The sequence below is a fragment of the Sminthopsis crassicaudata genome, chromosome 1 (assembly GCF_048593235.1).
Source record: "Sminthopsis crassicaudata isolate SCR6 chromosome 1, ASM4859323v1, whole genome shotgun sequence".
Classification (NCBI taxonomy): domain Eukaryota; kingdom Metazoa; phylum Chordata; class Mammalia; order Dasyuromorphia; family Dasyuridae; genus Sminthopsis; species Sminthopsis crassicaudata.
The window spans coordinates 584,155,777-584,175,648 of record NC_133617.1 but is presented as its reverse complement, the minus strand read 5'-3'; the positions used below and the strand labels follow the sequence as shown (position 1 = coordinate 584,175,648).

General features: G+C 31.5%; 1 protein-coding gene across 2 annotated transcripts in view; it reads left to right on the top strand.

Moving 5' to 3' along the window:
* Positions 1-19,872, top strand: part of AP3B1 (adaptor related protein complex 3 subunit beta 1) — a 318,879-nt gene that overhangs the window by 103,742 nt on the left and 195,265 nt on the right. For both annotated transcript variants that reach the window (XM_074282333.1, XM_074282332.1), the window contains exon 7: positions 11,585-11,767. In XM_074282333.1, the coding sequence (XP_074138434.1) occupies positions 11,585-11,767 (183 nt within the window). The remainder of the gene's footprint in view (positions 1-11,584; positions 11,768-19,872) is intronic.

Genomic DNA, 19,872 nt, shown 5'->3' with positions numbered 1-19,872 from the left:
ACAATAGCAGGAGGGAAAGACTTTGAGCCAGTTTTGCATCTACTGAAGATGGAAGAAGAATGTTCTGGGGAATCAATAAGTAACAGTCAATCATATCTGGAGTGGCTAACAAATTTGATTGATTGAGAAAGACTGAAAATATATTTGAGGAAAATATTCTGATTTTCTGCCTTAATCAGTGAGTCAAGGATGGGAACAGAAGTTTATCCAGTGTTACAAAAACTGACGAGGACAGTGCTATTGTTAGGAGGGCACTATGTTTCAGTTAAGGCTGGAAGATAGAAGAAATGAGAAGGAAAAAATTCAAGATAAAAGAAAGTTTGTAACTTTAGAAACTGGCATTCTAGGTGACACAGTGGACAGAGTGGGAAAAATTGAGTGAGATATTAGAAATGGGGAGTATAATTGAAGTAGTTGTGCCTGACAAGGATGAGGAATGTGACTTATATACATCAGCCACTTTAGGTTTAGGATGATGTGAACATAAATATGAAAGTATGATAACCATTGAGCAGTGTATCTAGATAAAGTATAAGTGGTTGGACAAAAATGTTTGATGGTAGGGAATCCTGGTGATTGGTCTAGGGTGCCTTTCTTATATTGGAGAAATCCCTGGAGGGGCAGGAGAGAGCAGAAATCTTGTTCCAAAATGAGTTTGGAGAATTCCTTGGGGTTGGGCCCTGTTGGGAAGGGGCAACAGTGACCTTTCCTTTCCCTCACTCCACTTTAGGTAAAAGAATTATTAGATATTTGGAATAGTCTTTTTTAGGCCATTTGCATTTCTTTTTTTAAAAACTTTTTTCCTTAACCTGTGGTTATCTCTCTATTGGAACATGATTCCTGGTCTTTTTATATTTGTTTCAATTCCCTGTTATTTCAGTTATTGCACTTTTATCAAAGATATTTGCAGCAAAGAATTTCCCCTTACTAGATGATTTCTCAGTTTGTTCTGTTTGTATTGTTGTTCATTCAAAAAATTTAAATATTTTTATTTGTACAAACATGAGGTTTCATTGGTATGGGGAATTCTATGTTGAGAGAACTCTACAAATTCAGATTATCAATTATTCTACAACTTGAAAGTCCTTGTGAAATACTTCAGAGAGTAAACATCTAAGTGGTTTGGTCAGAATTTGTAGGTATTAAAAAGTGAGATTTGACATGTTTTCCTGACTCTGAGGCTAGTATACTCCTTTAACTTTATATAATTAATAAAAGTGTCTTTTAACTTTTATGATCTCTTGTATCCTTCATTTGATTATTAGTTAGTCCCCTAACTAGAGATCTGAAATCTTCTGTTTTCTTCTAATTGTTTTTCTGTGATATATCTTTTTATGTTAAGATTATGTATCTATTTGAGTCTTATTTTATTACATATGTATAATGACCATTAGAATGTGAAGTGGTGATTTATACCTATTTTCTTCTAAACCACTTGCTGATTGATTTTTTCAGTAATCTTTGTCTGGCAAAATTGGCAACATATTGTATTTACAAAATATCAACCTAGAAATATCATCCTCTTTCAAAAAAGGAAATATCCTGATATCTAAACCTGGGAGAGAGAAAGTGGAGAAAGAATAGCTGTAATAAATATGGATATAGAGATATTATAGTAAACTATACCAAAAAGGCTATTATAACAGCATATTGAAATAATTATAACCTATCAGTTGATTGGATTTAAACCAGAAATTGAAGAATTAATTCAATAGTAGGAAAATTGCAAGTACATTAGCAAAGCATATATTGCAATATATTAAAAATTCTGTATGTTATGGAAAGTTAGTATAACATGGTTAGTTAAAAAGCTGGCTTCAAGATCTCGTTTCAAGATCTGCCTCTGGTTTTATAGCTCTGGGCAAATCATCTAACCTCTCATGTTCTAAGCAATACTCAACAACTCTACATTCAGAGAACATATTAGCCTGCATCAATAGATTGTTTCCTCCCCTGGTAGTTTTTATACCAAATGAAATCTAAGATTTGGTACTTACCCATCATAAACACAATGACCATGTAGGATTTGTACCTAGAATTTAGGATTTGTTCAGTACCTATAAAGTATAAACATAATCATACTTATAATAGGAACAGTAAAAATCATATCATTAAAACAATGTACCAAAAGTGCTTTTTTGACAAAATGTACATTTTTTTTTTTAAAGAATAAACTACTTTTCAGTCAATTGTATCACTTGTACTCTGCTGGAAGTGAATGGTGAGGAGAACAGAAGGACAAAGTAGACAATAAAGCTTTTGTGTTTCATATTGTAGGGAGGGAGGGAGCTTAAACACGAGTATGAGTCATCTGTTTAGAGGCCAGAAAGATAAGGAGTCCTGACAGTCTTTCCCTTCCTCCTTCTTCTCTTCCTCTCTACTAGAGGAAAAATTAGGGAAAAGAGAAAAGACAATATGTCCCAGCAGCAGATGTTATTTTCGTCAGTAAATATTCTTCATTACCAAACCAGGGTAAGAGAGAGGAAGGTGGGGAGAAACTAGCATCTGCATTACTGGGATTAAAGCATCAGATGAACCTTCAATGTCCATCTGTCTACTCATACTCTGATTTTGTTTTTAAAACAATGAAATCGATTTTTAAATGATCCCTAGCCTTGCTACTCAGAAAAAGGAAGGAACCAACATATTATAGAGGGAACAAGGAATGGAAATACATAGGAATAACTAAACTTTTTTTTTTAATAGCTTTTTATTACTAGATATATGCATGGGTAATTTTTCAGCATTGACAATTGCCAAGGCTTTTGTTCTAATTTTTCCGTTCCTTCCCCCCACACCCTCCCCCAGATGGCAGGTTAACCAATACATATTACCTATGTTAAAGTATAGATTAAATACAATATATGTATACATGTCCAAATAGTTATTTTGCTGTACAAAAAGAATTGGACTTTGAAATAGTGTCCAATTAGTCTGTGAAGGAAATCAATAATGCAGGTGGACAAAAAATAGAGGGATTGGGAATTCTATGTAGTGGTTCATATCATTTCCCAGAGTTCTTTTGCTGGGTGTAGCTGGTTCAGTTCATTATTGCTCTGTTGGAACTGATTTGGTTCATTTCATTGTTGAAGATGGCCACATCCATCAGAATTGATCATCATACAGTATTGTTGTTAAAGTATTTAATGATCTCTTGGTCCTGTTCATTTCACTCAGCATCAGTTCATGTAAGTCTCTCCAGGCCTTTCTGAAATCATCCTGTTGGTCATTTCTTACAGAATAATAATATTCCATAATGGAATAACTAAAATTTTTTGTGCTAATAGTTTATATTTCCATCTAAAACTAAAAACTATCTTCTATGAAGGAAGACACCAATCTTTCCATTAGATCAAAAGTTAACTCAGGTATCTATAGAAATTCTAGCTATGTGGTAGATAATGTGCAAATTTGGCCTATCTTCTCTCCTACTAATTAACTCCCTAGTGACTCCTTATTGTCTCCAGAATCCAATAGAGAATTTTCTGTTTACTATTGATCTCTTTTTTACTTTCCTGTCTTATTCAGATCAGCTCCTTTCCACATACTGGTGGATACTGGTTCTTCACAAATGATACTCCATTCCTGTTCCCTTTCTGTTCCTCATGCTTGTAAGGCTTTTGCTTTTCCCCTTTCTCTTTTGTCTTCACTTCCTTGACTTCCTTCAAGACTTAGTTCATAGCCCACCTTCTGCAAGAGGCCTCCTCCATCTCAGTGTGAGCTCCATGAGGCCAGTGATTATGGCATTTTTGCCTTTTTTTTATATCCCAGGGTTTAGTATAATGCCTAAGATATAGTAAGCCTTAATAACATTTGTTTGCTGAATGACTGTGGCTACATTAAACTTTTATGCTTTAAGTGACTGGGGTTTGAGTCTCTTGAACAAATTAAGATTCCGGTACAGTTTCATTGACTTTTAAAGGAAAGCAGTTGGCAAATACTTCCAGATGTGGTAAATCTCACCTGTACAACAGGATGTATACACTGGATTGTTGCCAGATTAATAGATCTTGTGGATTAGTGAATTCTTTAGGAAAGAAGATATTCTATAAAAATATTGATTTTTAAAAATAATTCTTGAAAAAATAATCCACAAAAAATTGGTGTTTATATATCATGTGAAAGTTTGGGCATAATTCAGATTTCTATTTTATAAATTTTTATTAAAGATTTCCCATTAATAATATTTAATAATAGCAATTTTGTTAAACTGTGTATTCGTGTTGTTTTCAAAGGATAAAAATAACTTCTGTGCGTAAGTTCTAGTTTTATATATAAATAAGACTAATTGTAGGTACAGTTATTAAATGAGGGAAAGACTTTCTTTTATTTTTAGTTTCCTTGTGTATTTCTGTACTTTATCTTCTACTTGTTATAGTCTTTTTTTGTAGCTATTGTGGGGTGTTTTGTTTTTTTTTTTTCTTTCATTAAACTATCCTTTAGATTCCTGATATAAGACCAACTTAGTCATATTTCCTAGCACCAGGCTTGAAATCAGGAATACTCATTTTCCTGAGTTAAAGTTTATGCTTAGATACTTAACTAGCTGTGTGACTCTGGACAAGTCACTAAATCCTCTTTGCCTTATCCTTATCCATAAAATGAGGTAGAAAAGGAAGTGGCAAACCATCAAGTATCTTTGCCAAGAAAACTTTAAATAGGATCACAAAGGTCAGACATGACTGAACAGTAATTTCATTTCTGGTTCTTTGTTAACACAAAAAATAATTTGAGTTGAGGAGTTTGAGAAAGAATGATCAAATGGAAGCAGATCCAAGAGACAGTAATGTTATATAAGCCAAAATAGAGTATACAGGAAAAAAGGGATTGGCTGATGTGTTAGTAGCAATAAAGAAGACAGATACAATGTGGACCACTAAAAAACTGTATTTAGCATTTAAGAATTGTTAGTTTCCCTTGGAAAGTACAGATTCATTTGAATAGTAGGATTAGAAGTCATATTTTGAGGAAGTGACATGTAAGTGGAGGCCAAGGAAATGTATTCAGCAAGTATAGATCAGTATTTTTAGAAATTTATGAAAGGGTCATAGGGAAAAACTGGAGAGGGTGAAGGGGTCAGGGTAAGGGATCCATTCATTCATTTACTTTTTTGTAACAGTGGGTGGAACCTGGGTATATTTGAAGGTACCATAAAGAGAGATCAAAAATGAGGGAAAAAAGAGGGAATTATCAAGGGATAGCAGAAAAATGGGAAAGGATCAAAGACACCTCCTTTATGTAAGATAATTTACCCTATTCTACCTCTCTTTTCCCTTTTCCCAGTGCATTCCTTTTTCTCATTCCATAATTTTATTTTTTTTAGATATCTCATTATACTCAACTCACGCTCATGATCTCTCTCTATGTATAGTCCTTCTAACTGCCCTAATAAAGATAGTTACAAATTAGTATCTTCCTATGTAGGGATGTAAATAGTTTAACCTTGTTGGATAACTTAAATTTTTTCTTTTCTGTTTACCTTTTTTCTGTTTGTCTCTAGTCTTTTTACCAAGGAAGGTTTGAAAGTCTCTTATTTCATTGAATATCCTTTCTTTCCTGCAAGATTGTGCTAGGTTTTTGTTGAGTAGTTGATTTTCTTAGTTGTATCCTATCCTTTTGACTAACAGAATATCATATTCCAAGCTTTCTGATTCGGTAATATAGAAATGAATTCTTTCATTTACTATTTTATCTCTGGTTCTAGGACATGTAGGGAAGTTTTTCTTTCTAACTTCTTGTGTGAGTGGTGGGAGTATAGGGGTCTGGTCTTTGGCTTTCTACATAGAAGCCTCTAGACCTGGCCTCCTACAGCCACACTGGGGTGACTTAGCCTAATTTAGTTGGCTGAGCTGGGGCTTTTCGGCTTGCTGGGCCTGACTGTTAGTTTGCAGGACTGGAAACCTCACAGTTGGCCCCCTGTCCTGCTGAACTAAGACCATGAGACCGTGGTTGTTGGGGCTTCCACTGGCTTGCTCAGACAACACTCCCACTATGTTTAATCCTACTTTTATTCAAGTAAGACCGATCTTTCCAGAAGACCTTCTAAGTTATCTTGAAGTAGAAAATTGTGGGTTCTTTTGTTTTAGAGTTCATACTTGTTTCATGGGAAATTGGGGAGAATTCAAATGCTTCCTTTCTTTTCTCTGCCATCTTGGCTTTGTTTAAAAAAAAAAAAAAAGCTTTATTTTGCAGATTTCAGCATTCAGTAAGAGGGACACTCTTTAGAACTTGTCCAATGATATATATATCTGGGGTAGATAGTATGGATAGTAAGTTGGGTTCAGAGTTGAAGCTGAAGATAGAAGTGGGCCAGATTGTTTCTAGTATGTTGCAAAGCTCTTTTACAAATTTCCTGTTACCAAAAAAAAGCAAAGGTCTATTAATTTTAATTTTATTTGTTTTAAAAATAATATTTCCCTCCAATTACATGTAAAATGAAATGTTAAAAATTTGTGTTCCATATTTTCTTCCTTTCTATTTCCCTCCCTTCTCTAACTTCTCCCTGAAACAAACAATTTGATATAAAGTATATATGTGCAATCACAAAACATCTCCATATCAGTCATTTTGTGGGGGAAAACTTGGAACATGCAGTGTTCTATGACTATGTACAGTGTTCTTCTGATTTTGTTTACTTCACTTAGTATTATTTTATGTATGTCTTTTCAGGGTTTTCTGAAATGGAAGATTGACTTTTCCCACATCCTCTTCAACATTTATCATTTTCCTTTTCTATCATATTACCAATCTGATAGATATAAGGTGGTACCTCACAGTTCAATTTGCATTTTTCTAATTAATACTGATTTAAAGCATTTTTTTTTTTCTGATAGCATTGATTTCTTTGTCTGAGAACTAAGGCCTATTTTTAAAATGCTAACATTTTTCTATGTTTCTGTGACAGTGATCAATGGAATATAACTGCCTTCTAAGAACCTAAAATAATTATCATACAGAAGGTAGTAGATAGTATAAGCAGGTGGGTTAAATCAGGCATCAAGAAACTTTAAAGAATAGAAATAAAAGATAGTATCTAGGAATTCGTGACAGAAAGGAGATGAAGCTTGGTCACATCAAAAGTAAGAATGGCTAGCCAGAATCCTTCATTGTTACCCTTCTGGTGTTAGGGAAAAGCTGGACTTTTTGGTGTACTTTGGGTAAGCGTGAATGAGTTTTAATTTGTATGATTAGAAGGCTTTTCTGAATTGATAAGATAACATCCTCATGTATAAGTGTAAAGATTGGGGTGAAGAGTCAAGTAGATCCAAGTACACATCCAAGTACACATTTTAATTTTGTCTAAATTATTTTCATTTTGTTTTTAGTACAAATAAAATGTTTAATTTTGTTTATTAAGTTAATCTATTTAAAAGAATAGTCTTTTTTGATGATGTTAAAATGTTATATGGTTTTCTGTTGCTAGAAATGGATATTTGGATGACCTAGGAATTTTGTATAGTAGTTAAGGGCAGTGGGAGGCTGATAGCATTTAAAAAAAAAATCCATGAATAGTTTTTCTTGTTTCTAAGGATTCCTTTTGGGGAGTAAAAAATAGTTTAATGACTTAGTTGATAAGATCCTCATAAATAGGGACCAGAGTAAAGGAGTACATTTACAAATGTTAGACATACATAACTCTTACTCTTCTTACTCCAGATACTTTAAATGGTGGGCAGCAGTGCCCATTTTTATAGTAAGGAGCTGGCATGAACTACTTTTATCCTTTGTTGTTGGGGATCAAATTAAAAAAAAAAAAGAATGGTACTGAATGAGCAAAAGAATGGATTTATCTAATTAAAAGTTTAGACAATCATCCAATTTGTAGAGAAGTTCTTAAAGTTCAGAAAATTAAGAAAATTTATTTTATTGTGAACATTTTTTTTTTTTTTTGCTGTGATCCTATTTATTTTAATTTATGCATCTAAAGACATTATTTTCAGAAGGGGTCTGTGGGCTTCATCAGACTGGGGTGTGGTGGAGGAGTTGTAGGGAAGAGGTAATGAAACAAAAGATTAGGAATCCTGTGCCTTGAGCATAAATGACCTAGGGATATTGTGTGGGAGAAATTATCAACACCTTGCAAGTTTTTCCACAATGAATATTTTATTACTAAGAATTTGTACAAATTTCTTAGGGGGGGGGAGTTGAAAAGATAATATAGCTGTGAGTTAAGGAGAGGTGGTATCCAAAAGATTGTGGTAATTGTTACATTATATTTGTTTTTTTAAAGTTTTATTGATTAAAAAAAAAAATCTGTCCCTTCCTAAAAGTCTTCTCTCCCATCTTCATTTAGAACAAATAAGTAGAGTTAAGAAAACCAACATATTGGTTACTTCTGCCAATGTACTTTAATATCTGAACCTATCATCCATTACCTCTTTGATGAGAGGCAGGATATATATCATCATTATTCTGACATCAGTGATCTGACTTCATTGTTGTTTACCTTTGCATTGTTTTCATAATCATGTTAATTCATCTCTTCTTGCTGGATCAGTTCATGCAGCTCTTCTTATATTTCTTTTTTTTTTATTTATTATTATCTAATTTATTTCTAATGAATTTAGAGTAACAAGTTTGTCATTTGTAATTTTCTAAGGAAAACATTGATTCTTACTAATTCAGTGACTTTAAAGACACTAATATTTATTTTAAGTTGGAGGGCAGAGAAAGAATTTTTTTCAAATGTTCTGTTCCTTCCTTTTATTATTCTTACAGATATTTAATGAGTATGTCAAGGTTTTAGTCAAAGTGTGTGGGTAAGACATGATTTTTGTAAGTTATTGATTTAATGTTGGTAAAAAGCTTCAGTGGTCTGGTGTGTGGGGTGAAAAACCAACCTTAGTTTGTGCAGATGTTTTATTGTGATAGATCTATTATCCAGCTATTAGAAGATAAATGACTGATCTTTCCTATTTTCCATGCCTTCAGAAAATTGAAATAAGAAGGGGAATATCATTTGGGCTGTATGATTAGGGCAGGTGGGATGGCCATTAATTTAAGAGAAGGAAATCTTGGCAGCATTGGCCAACTTATACCATATTATCAATCAAACCTTGATGCACTTCTTGTGATGACCCAGCACTCTCAGGTTTTTGCAGCGTTAATTAGAATTCATGACAAAATAGATGCAAGGAAACGTTTTGTACCCTTCATAATTTTATAGAAAATTTATTGTTATTAGAGGAACCATTTGCTTAGTGTGATTTTTTTCATTACCAGCTTGTCAACTAGCATAGATAATCTAGAGAAAATATGAACTCCATAGATTGGGTGTCACTTTTGTTGATGGTTCATGTAGTTTACCTTGGAGCGCAGCTAATGGCTGAAGTTCATAGCAACAGCACAGAAAAACGTGGCAACCAGTGGAAGACAAATGAACCATGTTTATTGCTTTAATATAAAAAATACATAAATGGAAAGCTGCATTTGAATTTGATGAGCTCATTGCTAGTTTTGTTGCAGTGATTTATTTTCTCCCTTATACAAAAAGCTACTATTGACACAGTGAGATGGAAATTAACTGTCTTTATTTTGGAAACCAATATTTTTTGGTTTTAAAATCTGAGTGGATCATTTTGTTTTAATTCCAGATGTTTTATGGAATATTGAACATTTAATAAACTTCAATTATCAACTATTTTCTAGAATTTAGATATAGGTTCAAACTCTTAAGACAATAGTAGAATGAATTCTATCAAATGATCAGTTGTAGCTTTTAAAATGTTCTATTTGCATTTTCTTTTTTGAAATTAGATTTTACCAGTGACAAAATAAGAGCTTATTTTTTTTTTTCCTTTTTAGCTTTTAGTAATAGTGTTTTCATAATTAAATTCTTTAAAATTTTTTGGATTGCTTTCATAGCCATTTCAAATTGAATGGCATATGGTATCCAGGTATGCATATTATTTTACTTTTTATTGTTGTATTATATAAAAGATACATTAATTTTACTTGCAGGTCAAGTAAAAATTACTTATGACTTTGCAATCATTCACTTATTCATGCATTTATTTATGTTTACTTATTTACTTAATTATCTTATATTTGATATGAAATTTAAGGATTCTTTTTAAACTAATTATTATTTATCTATAAATTTATCTTTCTCAATTAATTTTATATGTATGTATATGTATATACAAAGCATTTTACAGGCAATATTTTACAGTTTCAGAAGAGCTCAAATTTTCCTGTTAATACATACTGTGTTTAGTGATTTTAAGAGATGTTTAAAAGATACCAATTTTAATCTAGTGAAATATGGTATTTACCTAACTCATAATTTCTATTTTGAAGGAAGATTTAATGTAATAGATATCAAAAAGTAATGTTTAAGGTATAAACAACTTTCCACATAAACAGAAAATGGAAAATTATTATAAGCATAATACATTTTGATTTAGTTCTCACAAATAATCAATTCTTTGCTTTCTGGAATGACTTGCATACATGCTGGGACCAGCAGGTAACAGTACATGGGCAGGGCTGGAGTCAATAAATGCGACTTCACGTTTATACTGATTGGTAATTCATAAAATCCCCACAGGACTTGAAACTTGTTTAGCATAATAGCAAGTCCATATTCTGAGCTGTTTTCTTTCAATTGTATTGTTGGGTGCATATTAATAAACCAAATGTCAGCCAGAAACGGGGAAAAACACTAAAAATATGAATATCATTGTGTTTAATATTTTTCAAAAAGTGCCATTTCAGTAAATTGTATTTTTATTTAATTGCTTACTTTAAGTCATTGGGGAAATTTTAGAGATTGAAATGAAGAATCCCTAGTGTTCTAAAAGAATATGGCATTAATTTGCTAGTAAGAAAGCTGTATCATATTGCTAGCTAACTGCATACATATTAGTGATTCATAGAGATGCCTTATCATGTTAAATATTCTACATGACAGACATTTAAATTGACAAAAAATATTAAGCCAATTACAGAAGAGAAGTGATTTTTTTAAAACATTGAGAGTGTTTCTGGTATGATAATTTATTTTTTAAAAAGTCATACTTTTTTGGGATAATTTGCTATTTTGACTGTTCACATTAATAGTTTTGATGAAATTTTGTTCACATTGTAGTTTATTTTGTGAAGAGATTATCAGCATGAAAAGTTTCTTAAATGTGTAATCAGGAGCTTATATACCAAAATGTACCAGTATTTTTAAGTTAACTGAATAACTGGTATTTGTCTCTCCTTAAAAATGTTGAATTTTGTTTGGTATTTTGACTTAATTTAGTTGTTAATTATGTTTTTGAGGCTATATTAGTTTTAAAAATAGGAAATTTGATTTATGTTTAATCCTGGTATAAGGAGTTTAATTTCAACTCAGAAACTTTCACTGGAAAATTTTAAGCTTTCTATCTTATGGGAAACTATTAGGTTGCCAGATATATTTTAAAAATAATAAAAGTATTTCTAAAGCATTAAGTTTTCTAATTAATAATTTGTTTAAATATTGAGTTTTTTCACCTCTGTGATATTATTATAAAGATCACTATAACATTAACTATTTTGTTTTGCAAAATCATTGAGAAAAGTAGATCTTATTGTCTTAATACTTTTTCTTTTATAGCTGGTAGCTGGGAGTGTTGTGATGGCTTTTGAAGAAGTGTGCCCTGATAGAATAGATCTGATTCACAGAAACTACCGCAAGCTGTGTAATTTGCTAGTTGATGTTGAAGAGTGGGGACAGGTTGTCATAATCCACATGCTTACCCGATATGCACGTACACAGTTTGTGAGTCCTTGGAAAGAGGTAAGTGTTAAACTTATCTGTCACCTTGTAAAGTTTCTCAGGAGAATGGTGATGGTTTAGTTTGAAAAGATATGCATCAAAAAATTAAATCTACTGAAATAAGTCTAAACAAGAAGACCCAGGAATTTTGTTGGCAGTTTAAAACAAACAAACAAACAAAAAAAAACTCTCCTTTAATCTATTCATTAATTTCACAGCATTTACAGTTTTAATTTGGTGCCTCATGAAAAGTCATGGTTAAGAGCAACAATGTGTATTATCTACAATCATAATTATATCATTTCTACCACCCAATTGATCCAAATACTTGTTGACAGTAGCATGTATTGTTATATTTTCTACTTAAAGTGGTGGAATTCAATTTTTCTTTTATATCATTTGAAATGATATGATTGAATAATAATAGTTTTATATAATGCTTTAAGGTTTGCAAAATACTTTCCATTAGTTAACTTATCTGACTAAAGCTTATTAATTCTTCTGATATTAGTTTTTTTCTCTCAATATCTTTATATCATTTAAAAAAAAGTAAAGTTGTTACTTCATTGTGCAATTATATACCAAAAATGGATGACTTAATGTATGCTAATGAAGATTAAATAATTTTATCTCTTTGATATTGATTAGTTAAAAGGCATTCTTTTATTGCTACAAGATACTTCAACCATTTTTGTTTCAAAAGAGTTTGCAGCAGCAGTAGACAACTTTTATATATTGCTAAGTCTTGATTACTTAGAAAAACTTAAAGTACTTTAAATGCTATTAAAGTAGTACGTTATTTCTCATGCTTTATTTTAAAAAGTTTTGGTATAGTCTTAAACTCAAGTGTATCAGACAACTTCCTTGACACAAATCTCTGAGTGCAGTGGATGTTCAGTTGCTTAATGTTAAAAAGGTATGTTATTTATTAAAGAGAAAAAAGTGTACACTTAAATAACTGAGATGAAATGTTAGTAATATTTTTGAAACATTCTTGTTTTAAGTTAGTTCCAGTTACCAAATGTGTCATCTATATGAATTGTGGGGCTTTATATTAAAAGTCACACAATCTGAGATTTTTTTTTTTTTTTTTTTTTTGGCATCTTCTAATCGAAAATGTTTGTGGTGCTGGTTTTGTAGTTTTTATAGTAAAAAGAAAACAGTAAAAGTTTGGGTTGTCCACCAAATGATGAATTTCTTGACTCTAGCAAGAACTTTCCCTTTGAAGTTGAGCAAATGATCAGCATTGGTAGAAGGAATCTACACTAATAAAATAATTAATCTTTTGATATCTTAAAGTAACAATTTAAACTTGAAGTGACATCTAGAACATTATTTGTTTAAAGTTAATCTTCTAAGTATTTTCAGTGATTGAGACATTAATTGTCTTGATTCAATGATGATTAATAAATAAAAATAGCTAATGTATATGCCAATGACATTGAAATGTTGATTTTTTTGGAGAGTGTAATAAAAATTCATGTTCTCTTAGGCTGAAAATAGTTTATCAACCATAGATGGCACCTTAAAGAATGAACATTATATGTGATTATAGGAAATACATTTAGTGCTTATGTACAAAGTGTTTTAAGTTGTGTAATTAGTGGGTAATGTTCATATAATTTTGAGTCTTTGTCTAGTTCTATATGTAAAACTATGGTTATTGTCTTGAAATGATTTTAAAATCATTGTGTCCATTTAATGATATTTATTAGCTGTCTTAAGTACAGGGTTGCCATCCAGTGCATTTTAAATGTCTCAAAATAAATTACATTAATATATGAAATAATTGCAATACATTTCATTTATTTTTTGTTTATTCATCCATTCATTTCTATTGTAAGGGTCAAAAAAAGGAGAAAAATTAAAATCAATTATGTCTTCTAAAAAAGTATAAAAATACAAATATTAAGTAGCCTTGTGATATAATAATAAAAATTGGACTTACATTTAAAATTTTATTGACCTGAATTAAAGTACTGGCTTCAATTCTTACTAGATGCATGATTCTAGGAGAGTCACTTAATGTGTCATTTATCTGATTAGTTTTTTAATCTGTAATGCAGGAATAATAATACTGTCTCAAAGTGTTGTGAGTGTTCGATAAATGTACATGTGCATAAGAAACACAAGATGGAGTTATTAATCCAGTATTTAAGTGTTGGAAAATTACAGTAACATGTAATAGCTAATGTTTACATAGTGTTTATTGCTTTTTGGATACTGTTAAGCACTTTACAATTGCTATCTCAGTAGATCCTCTCAATAACTTCAACATTTGGCTTGTTGAAGGTGGCTGCTTTCCCCCTTCATTTTACAGGTGAGGAAACTGAGGAAAACAGAATTTAAATGACTTGCCAAGGGTCACAAGGCTAGTGTCTGTGATTGGATTCAAATTCAAGTCTTTCTGACTTCAGGAATAGTCTTCTATTCAAATAATGAACTTCCTTGTTATAGTCTTATATAAACTTTGCACAATTTATAGGATTCTGAGAGTCCCTGCTTTACCAAACTTCTGTCTTCAAATGCAAAGGGCATCATGGCAGAATTTGTGGATGCATGTGTGCACGTGCATGTGTGCACATAAATTCCATTAATGCACTCTTATTTTAAAGGCCTAGCATAGACTAGAACTACATGGCACACCATAAGATAGCCTTTGCTGTGGATTACTGGCTAAGGTCCTGGTTATTTTTCCCTTCATATCTTTGATCATTTTTCTTTCATAGACTTTGTTTCAGATCTTAGCAACTCATTGTGTTTTCTGTACTTTGATTACCTAATTACTGAAGGAGGGTAATGAGGTAGCAGAGACATTGATAGTCTTGTGAGCTTCCTAGGACAAACTGGTCTTATTTCCTAGGATTTTTATATAGTTAATTCAGGTGATTGAAATATTTTTATCCATCACTAGAGGTGGACTAAGCTGGAAGAAACCAGGCAACGTCTAGGACTCATGTTCACCTTTCAGTGGTTTAGGTGTTAAGGCTGGCTGTGAGTACCAGAATAACTTCTAATAAGTCATCATAAGGAGGAGCCCTGCAGAGCATCTGAAATATAGACATTTTTATAGAGTCAGGAAAGTGAAAGATCTCTTAAGTTTTTGTCTTTTTTTTTTTTTAATGTCCTTTTGTCTTTTTTTTATATGTCATTCATTCGTGTGTGTGTGTGTGTGTGTGTGTGTGTGTGTGTGTGTGTGTGTGTGTATAAACTCTTCCCTCCCTTCCCACTCTGTTTTATGGATATTACATGAATACCAACTTGGATACTTAATTAAATTAAGAAATAGTATAGACCAAAAAAGGGCAAAAGACAGTTTAAACAATAGCATAGTAGTTTCGTAATAAATTTGCATTTTAATTATCAACTGACATATTTTCTTTGAATTAAAAGGCAATTTGCAGAAAAGTTGCATAAGAAAAATAAAACATTGTTATGTCAAATGGAGTTGTGCAAAAATATCATCACACTTTGTATCTGTACTTATTCTGTTTTGAAAGCTCTTTGTACAGTATTCATGACCCTTAAAGCCAGCTGCCATCAATGATGTAGGAAGGGCTGCTGCTGTCAGTGTTTGATGCCTAGAAAGGAAAAATAAGTCTCAAGAAAGTTGTGACATGCCCAAAATCGCAAAACCAGTAAATGATAGAATAAGGAATTTAGATGGTCTTTCCACTACACTGATGAATATATTCTCTCCATTGCATTGATATGTTTTAATCAAAGAGTGTCTATTACTTATGGGATGCAATTTTTTTTTTCCTTTTTAAGATCCTAATCAACCTTTGTGATTAAATATTTTTTTGAAATGTATCAGCTGTTTGCTTTTTGTTCTGCCTAAAATTAGATTGAATATTTAGTCATTGAAATCATCAAACTAATCCACTTTATAAAAAAGTCATATTTTATATAGTGAATTAGTTTACCAACAGTATGTGTTTATATGGTTGAAGGCAAAACTGATTACTTTGGGAATTGAAAATTAGTAGAAATACTTTTTGAGATGAGCTGCTATGCTATGCTTTGTCAATAACTTCTTAAAATGAACACATCATATACAACTAAGCATCTTAAACTGCAGAAGAGATTTTTAATTTAGTTTATTTGCATCATTATAGATCAGTATTTAGGCTGTTTATATGTAAATGTATGATTTGAGGAACAATTAAGTGTTGACAAAGTAGATTGCAGTTATATCAATTGCAGTGCATTTTCCATAATTTTTCTAACTGACATCTTTGATGATAAATGGTGGATGCCAAGTCAAAGCCGATTATACAGTGCACTAGGAATTCATGGCGCTGTCAGGAAGAAGACCGATTGACTTTAAATTTACATATTAATGAGAAGATTTGTTAAGAGGGTGCTTGACTATAGAAAATAACAGCATATTTATAGGGCACGACATTTTATAAATAAAGCTGATGCAGGAAAATGGAAATTAAACCTTTTAGGTTAATAAATTCAAGGGACTGCTAAAATGCATATTTGCATTTTTATTTTCTTAAATTTACCTTACTCTTTGGACAATATATGCAGGTTTTATTTTATTTTATTTTTTTATTCTGGGTTGAGTTTAAATAATTCCCAAGGACTTAAAAATTGTTTAGTTAAATACCATTACCCTTGTATAAATTTAAGAGAGAAGAAGTAGTTTGAGAAAGAAACTTAAATATCTAAAACAAAACTTATTTTTGCTGTTGCTGGAATAAAGTGTATAAATAAATATATAGTATAAAAGTATATAAATAAATGTAAACGGATGCCATAAAACAATTGAATTTTAGAATCCTTTTTTTTTTTCCTTTTTTTTTTTTTTTTTTTGTGCTTTAATAGCTTCTAGTAGCATTTATTATAGTTAAGCTCTGATTTTTGGGACTTGACAATTTTTGTTTTGTAAATTTTGAACTTTAAAAAATAACATACAATTTTTTTTAAGTATTACTAATGATTCCCTTATCAAGATCATTTCTATGTATTATATTTAAAAGAATTGGAACTAAGCAAAAGTTTTCATAAAGTTTCATTAAACTTTTAAAAACTTGATCTCCCAATATTTAATGCTTGATTTTACATTACTTAACTATATTAATTGGTTGTGTCAATTGTATAATTTTGGTGTACAATGTGATTAGAGCAACTTATACATATTCAGTCCTCTGCACTAGTTCCAACTTCAAGAAAAGAAAAGTGAGGTTTTTTTTTTTAAGAGCATTGACCATTTGTTATATATATTCAGGTGTTTTTAGTTTGGGAAATTTAGTTATTATTGACAATTTTATCTCTACCTTTTTTCAAGTCTAGGAGTCACAGATCTTGAAAAATTTATTTACATAGTAGACAGTTGTTTTTTAATATAAAATGTGGGTTCTTTTTAAAAAATTAAAAGTCTTAAATGTGTTCCTAGTTCTCTCTGAGTTTTTCTAGGGCTTAAGTAAAACAAACCTGTTTTTTCAAAGCTTATGTACATCTCTTTGGTTAAGAGAATACTTAATTTAAAAAATATAAATATTTTTATGGCTAATTTAATAAAAATTACAAACACTCTCTAAAGTTATTCTCACAAAGTCTGAAAATGAAAGAAAGCTGAGGGTCTGCTTCAGCTAGTTGAAGATGTCTTAGTAGATATGGTATCATTAGTAAATGTAGGTATCATTTAGTAGAGTGGGTATATTAGCAATAGAGTGATAATTATTTATTAGTTATACTATACCATGATGCTTTAAGATTTACCATTTGTGATGTTGTAGAAGATTTCTAAAGTTAGTGCATAACTAATTTTATTAAAAGAAATAGTAGGAAAAATGATTAAGAAAAAGATCCTTCTGGACAAAAATATTTATAGTACTTTTTTGGTTATAGAGAAGAACTGAATATTAAAGGAGTACTCAACAATTAGGAATGGCAGAACAAATTATAGCATATTAATGTAATAGAATATTGCTGAGCTTTTAAAAATGATAAAGAGAAAGTTCAGAGAAATCTAGAAGTAAACATATGAATTGATAAAGAATGAAATGAGTTGAGGCAGGATATTAATTTGTCCAAGAAGTAGGTAAAGAAAAACAGCACTGCAATTCCTAAGAGCTCTGGTCTATACAAAGACCAATCATTCTAGAGGAAGAGTGATAGAACCTATGACCCTCTTTTTGACAGAGGCATGATAGATGCAAGGTGCCAAAGAACATGAATGTTTCCAGACAGGGCCAGGGTGGGAATTTGTTTTGTTTGACTAGTGTGTTCTTGTTGTACAGCTATTTTTACCTCTCAGTCTTGGGCGTTGCAGAAAGTTAGAAGCTAGAGTTACATTAGTAGTAGTAATGGGAGAAGGAAAAGGAAAGGGGGTGAGGGAGAAAATGAAAAAGAAAGGAAAGAAGATTCATTTAAACTCTTTTTGGAAAAATGCATAGAAGAGGGCAGCTAGATGGTGAAGTGGATAGAACATTGGCTCTGGAGTCAGAGGACCTGGGTTCAAATGTGGCCTGAGACCCTTCACATCTACTGTGTATGATCCTAGACAAGCCACTTAAACCTGATTGCCCCTCCCCCCAAAACTTTTTCATAGAAAAGAAGGAAGACCAAAAACATTCATAGATAAGCAAGACAGCTTTGAGAATTGTGTGCTGAATATGTTATATATAAAAAACCAAGAAAGCCATTTTAGCTATATTTTTTTGGTTCTGCTATATATTTAGATGTCCATTTTATTTGATGTTCAACTCAGAATAATTAAAAAAAAAAACCCCACAGTCTTTGTTTTCTGGAATATTATATATCAAAGCTATTATATTGATGCTCATTGTCTATGTCTAAATTTTCTCCTAGACTTTTAAGCTCTGTATTTATATAATGGGAGTTTCTGTTTCTGTATTAGTTTTTCTCAGTTGAACAATGAATTCTTTCTATTTCCACTAGGCCTTCTGGTTCTAACAGGTTTGGGCAATTTTCTTTTTCAGATTTCTTGGAATGTGATATCTTGACTCTTCCTTATCCTCCTACTCTTCTCCTTTAGATTTTAGTCTAGTCTTTCTTAAATTTTTTTTCTTCTTGATCTGATTTCCAGGTCAGTTTATTTTCATCAGAAATAAATGAAATTGACTTGTTTCATTGAATGTCCATCTTTTTCTCTGAGAGATAATGCTTACTTTTGCTGGGTAGTTGATTCTTGGCTGCAATCCAAGTTCCTTAGCCTTTTGGAATGTCAGCTTCCAGGCTGTTCTTCAGTGGTTTAAAGTGGAAGCTGCTAGGTCCTGGGTAATCCTGTGGCTCCTCAATATTTGAATTGCTTCTTTCTGATTGCTTGCATATTTTCTCCTTGATCTGATAATTCTGAAATTTAGCTACACTATTCCTTGGAATTTTCATTTTGGAGTCTTTTTGGTGAATTCTTTCAATAGCTATTTTACTCTCTGGTTTTAGGATATCAGGGCAGTTTTCCTTGATGATTTCCTGAAAGATGATGTCTAGGCCCTTTTTTTCATCATGGTTTTCAGGAAGTCTAATAATTCTTAAATTGTCTCTCCCAGATCTATTTTCCACTAAGGTATTTTACATTTTCTTCTGTTTTTTTGTTCTTTTTTCACTTTTTAAAAATTTTGTTTGACTGATTCTTGATGTCTCATTGAATCATTCATTTCCATTTGTTCAATTCTAATTTTTAGTCAATTTTTTTGTTAGTTTTTAAAATTTCCTTTTGCATTTGACCAAATATATAATATTTTTTTTTTTTTCCTGAGGCTGGGGTTAAGTGACTTGCCCAGAGTCACACAGCTAGGAAGTGTTAAGTGTCTGAGACCAGATTTGAACTCTGGTCCTCCTGAATTCAGGCCTGGTGCTCTGTCCACTGCACCACCTAGCTACCCCCCCCCCCCCCATTATATTTTTAAATGAGTTTTTTTTTTTTTTATTTCACAAATTCTGGTTTTTTATTGAATTGGTTTATTTTTTGGTATCTTTTGTAAGAAGTTATATGCTTTTTTTTCATTTCATCAAGTCTGTTTTGTAAGGAGATTTCTTCAGATGATTTCTGTGTTTTCTTTTTCAAATTCTTCTGCAACATTCTCATTTCCTTTCCCCATTTTTGTTCTAAATCTCTTTTAAGATCTTTGAATTCTTCCAAGAGAGCC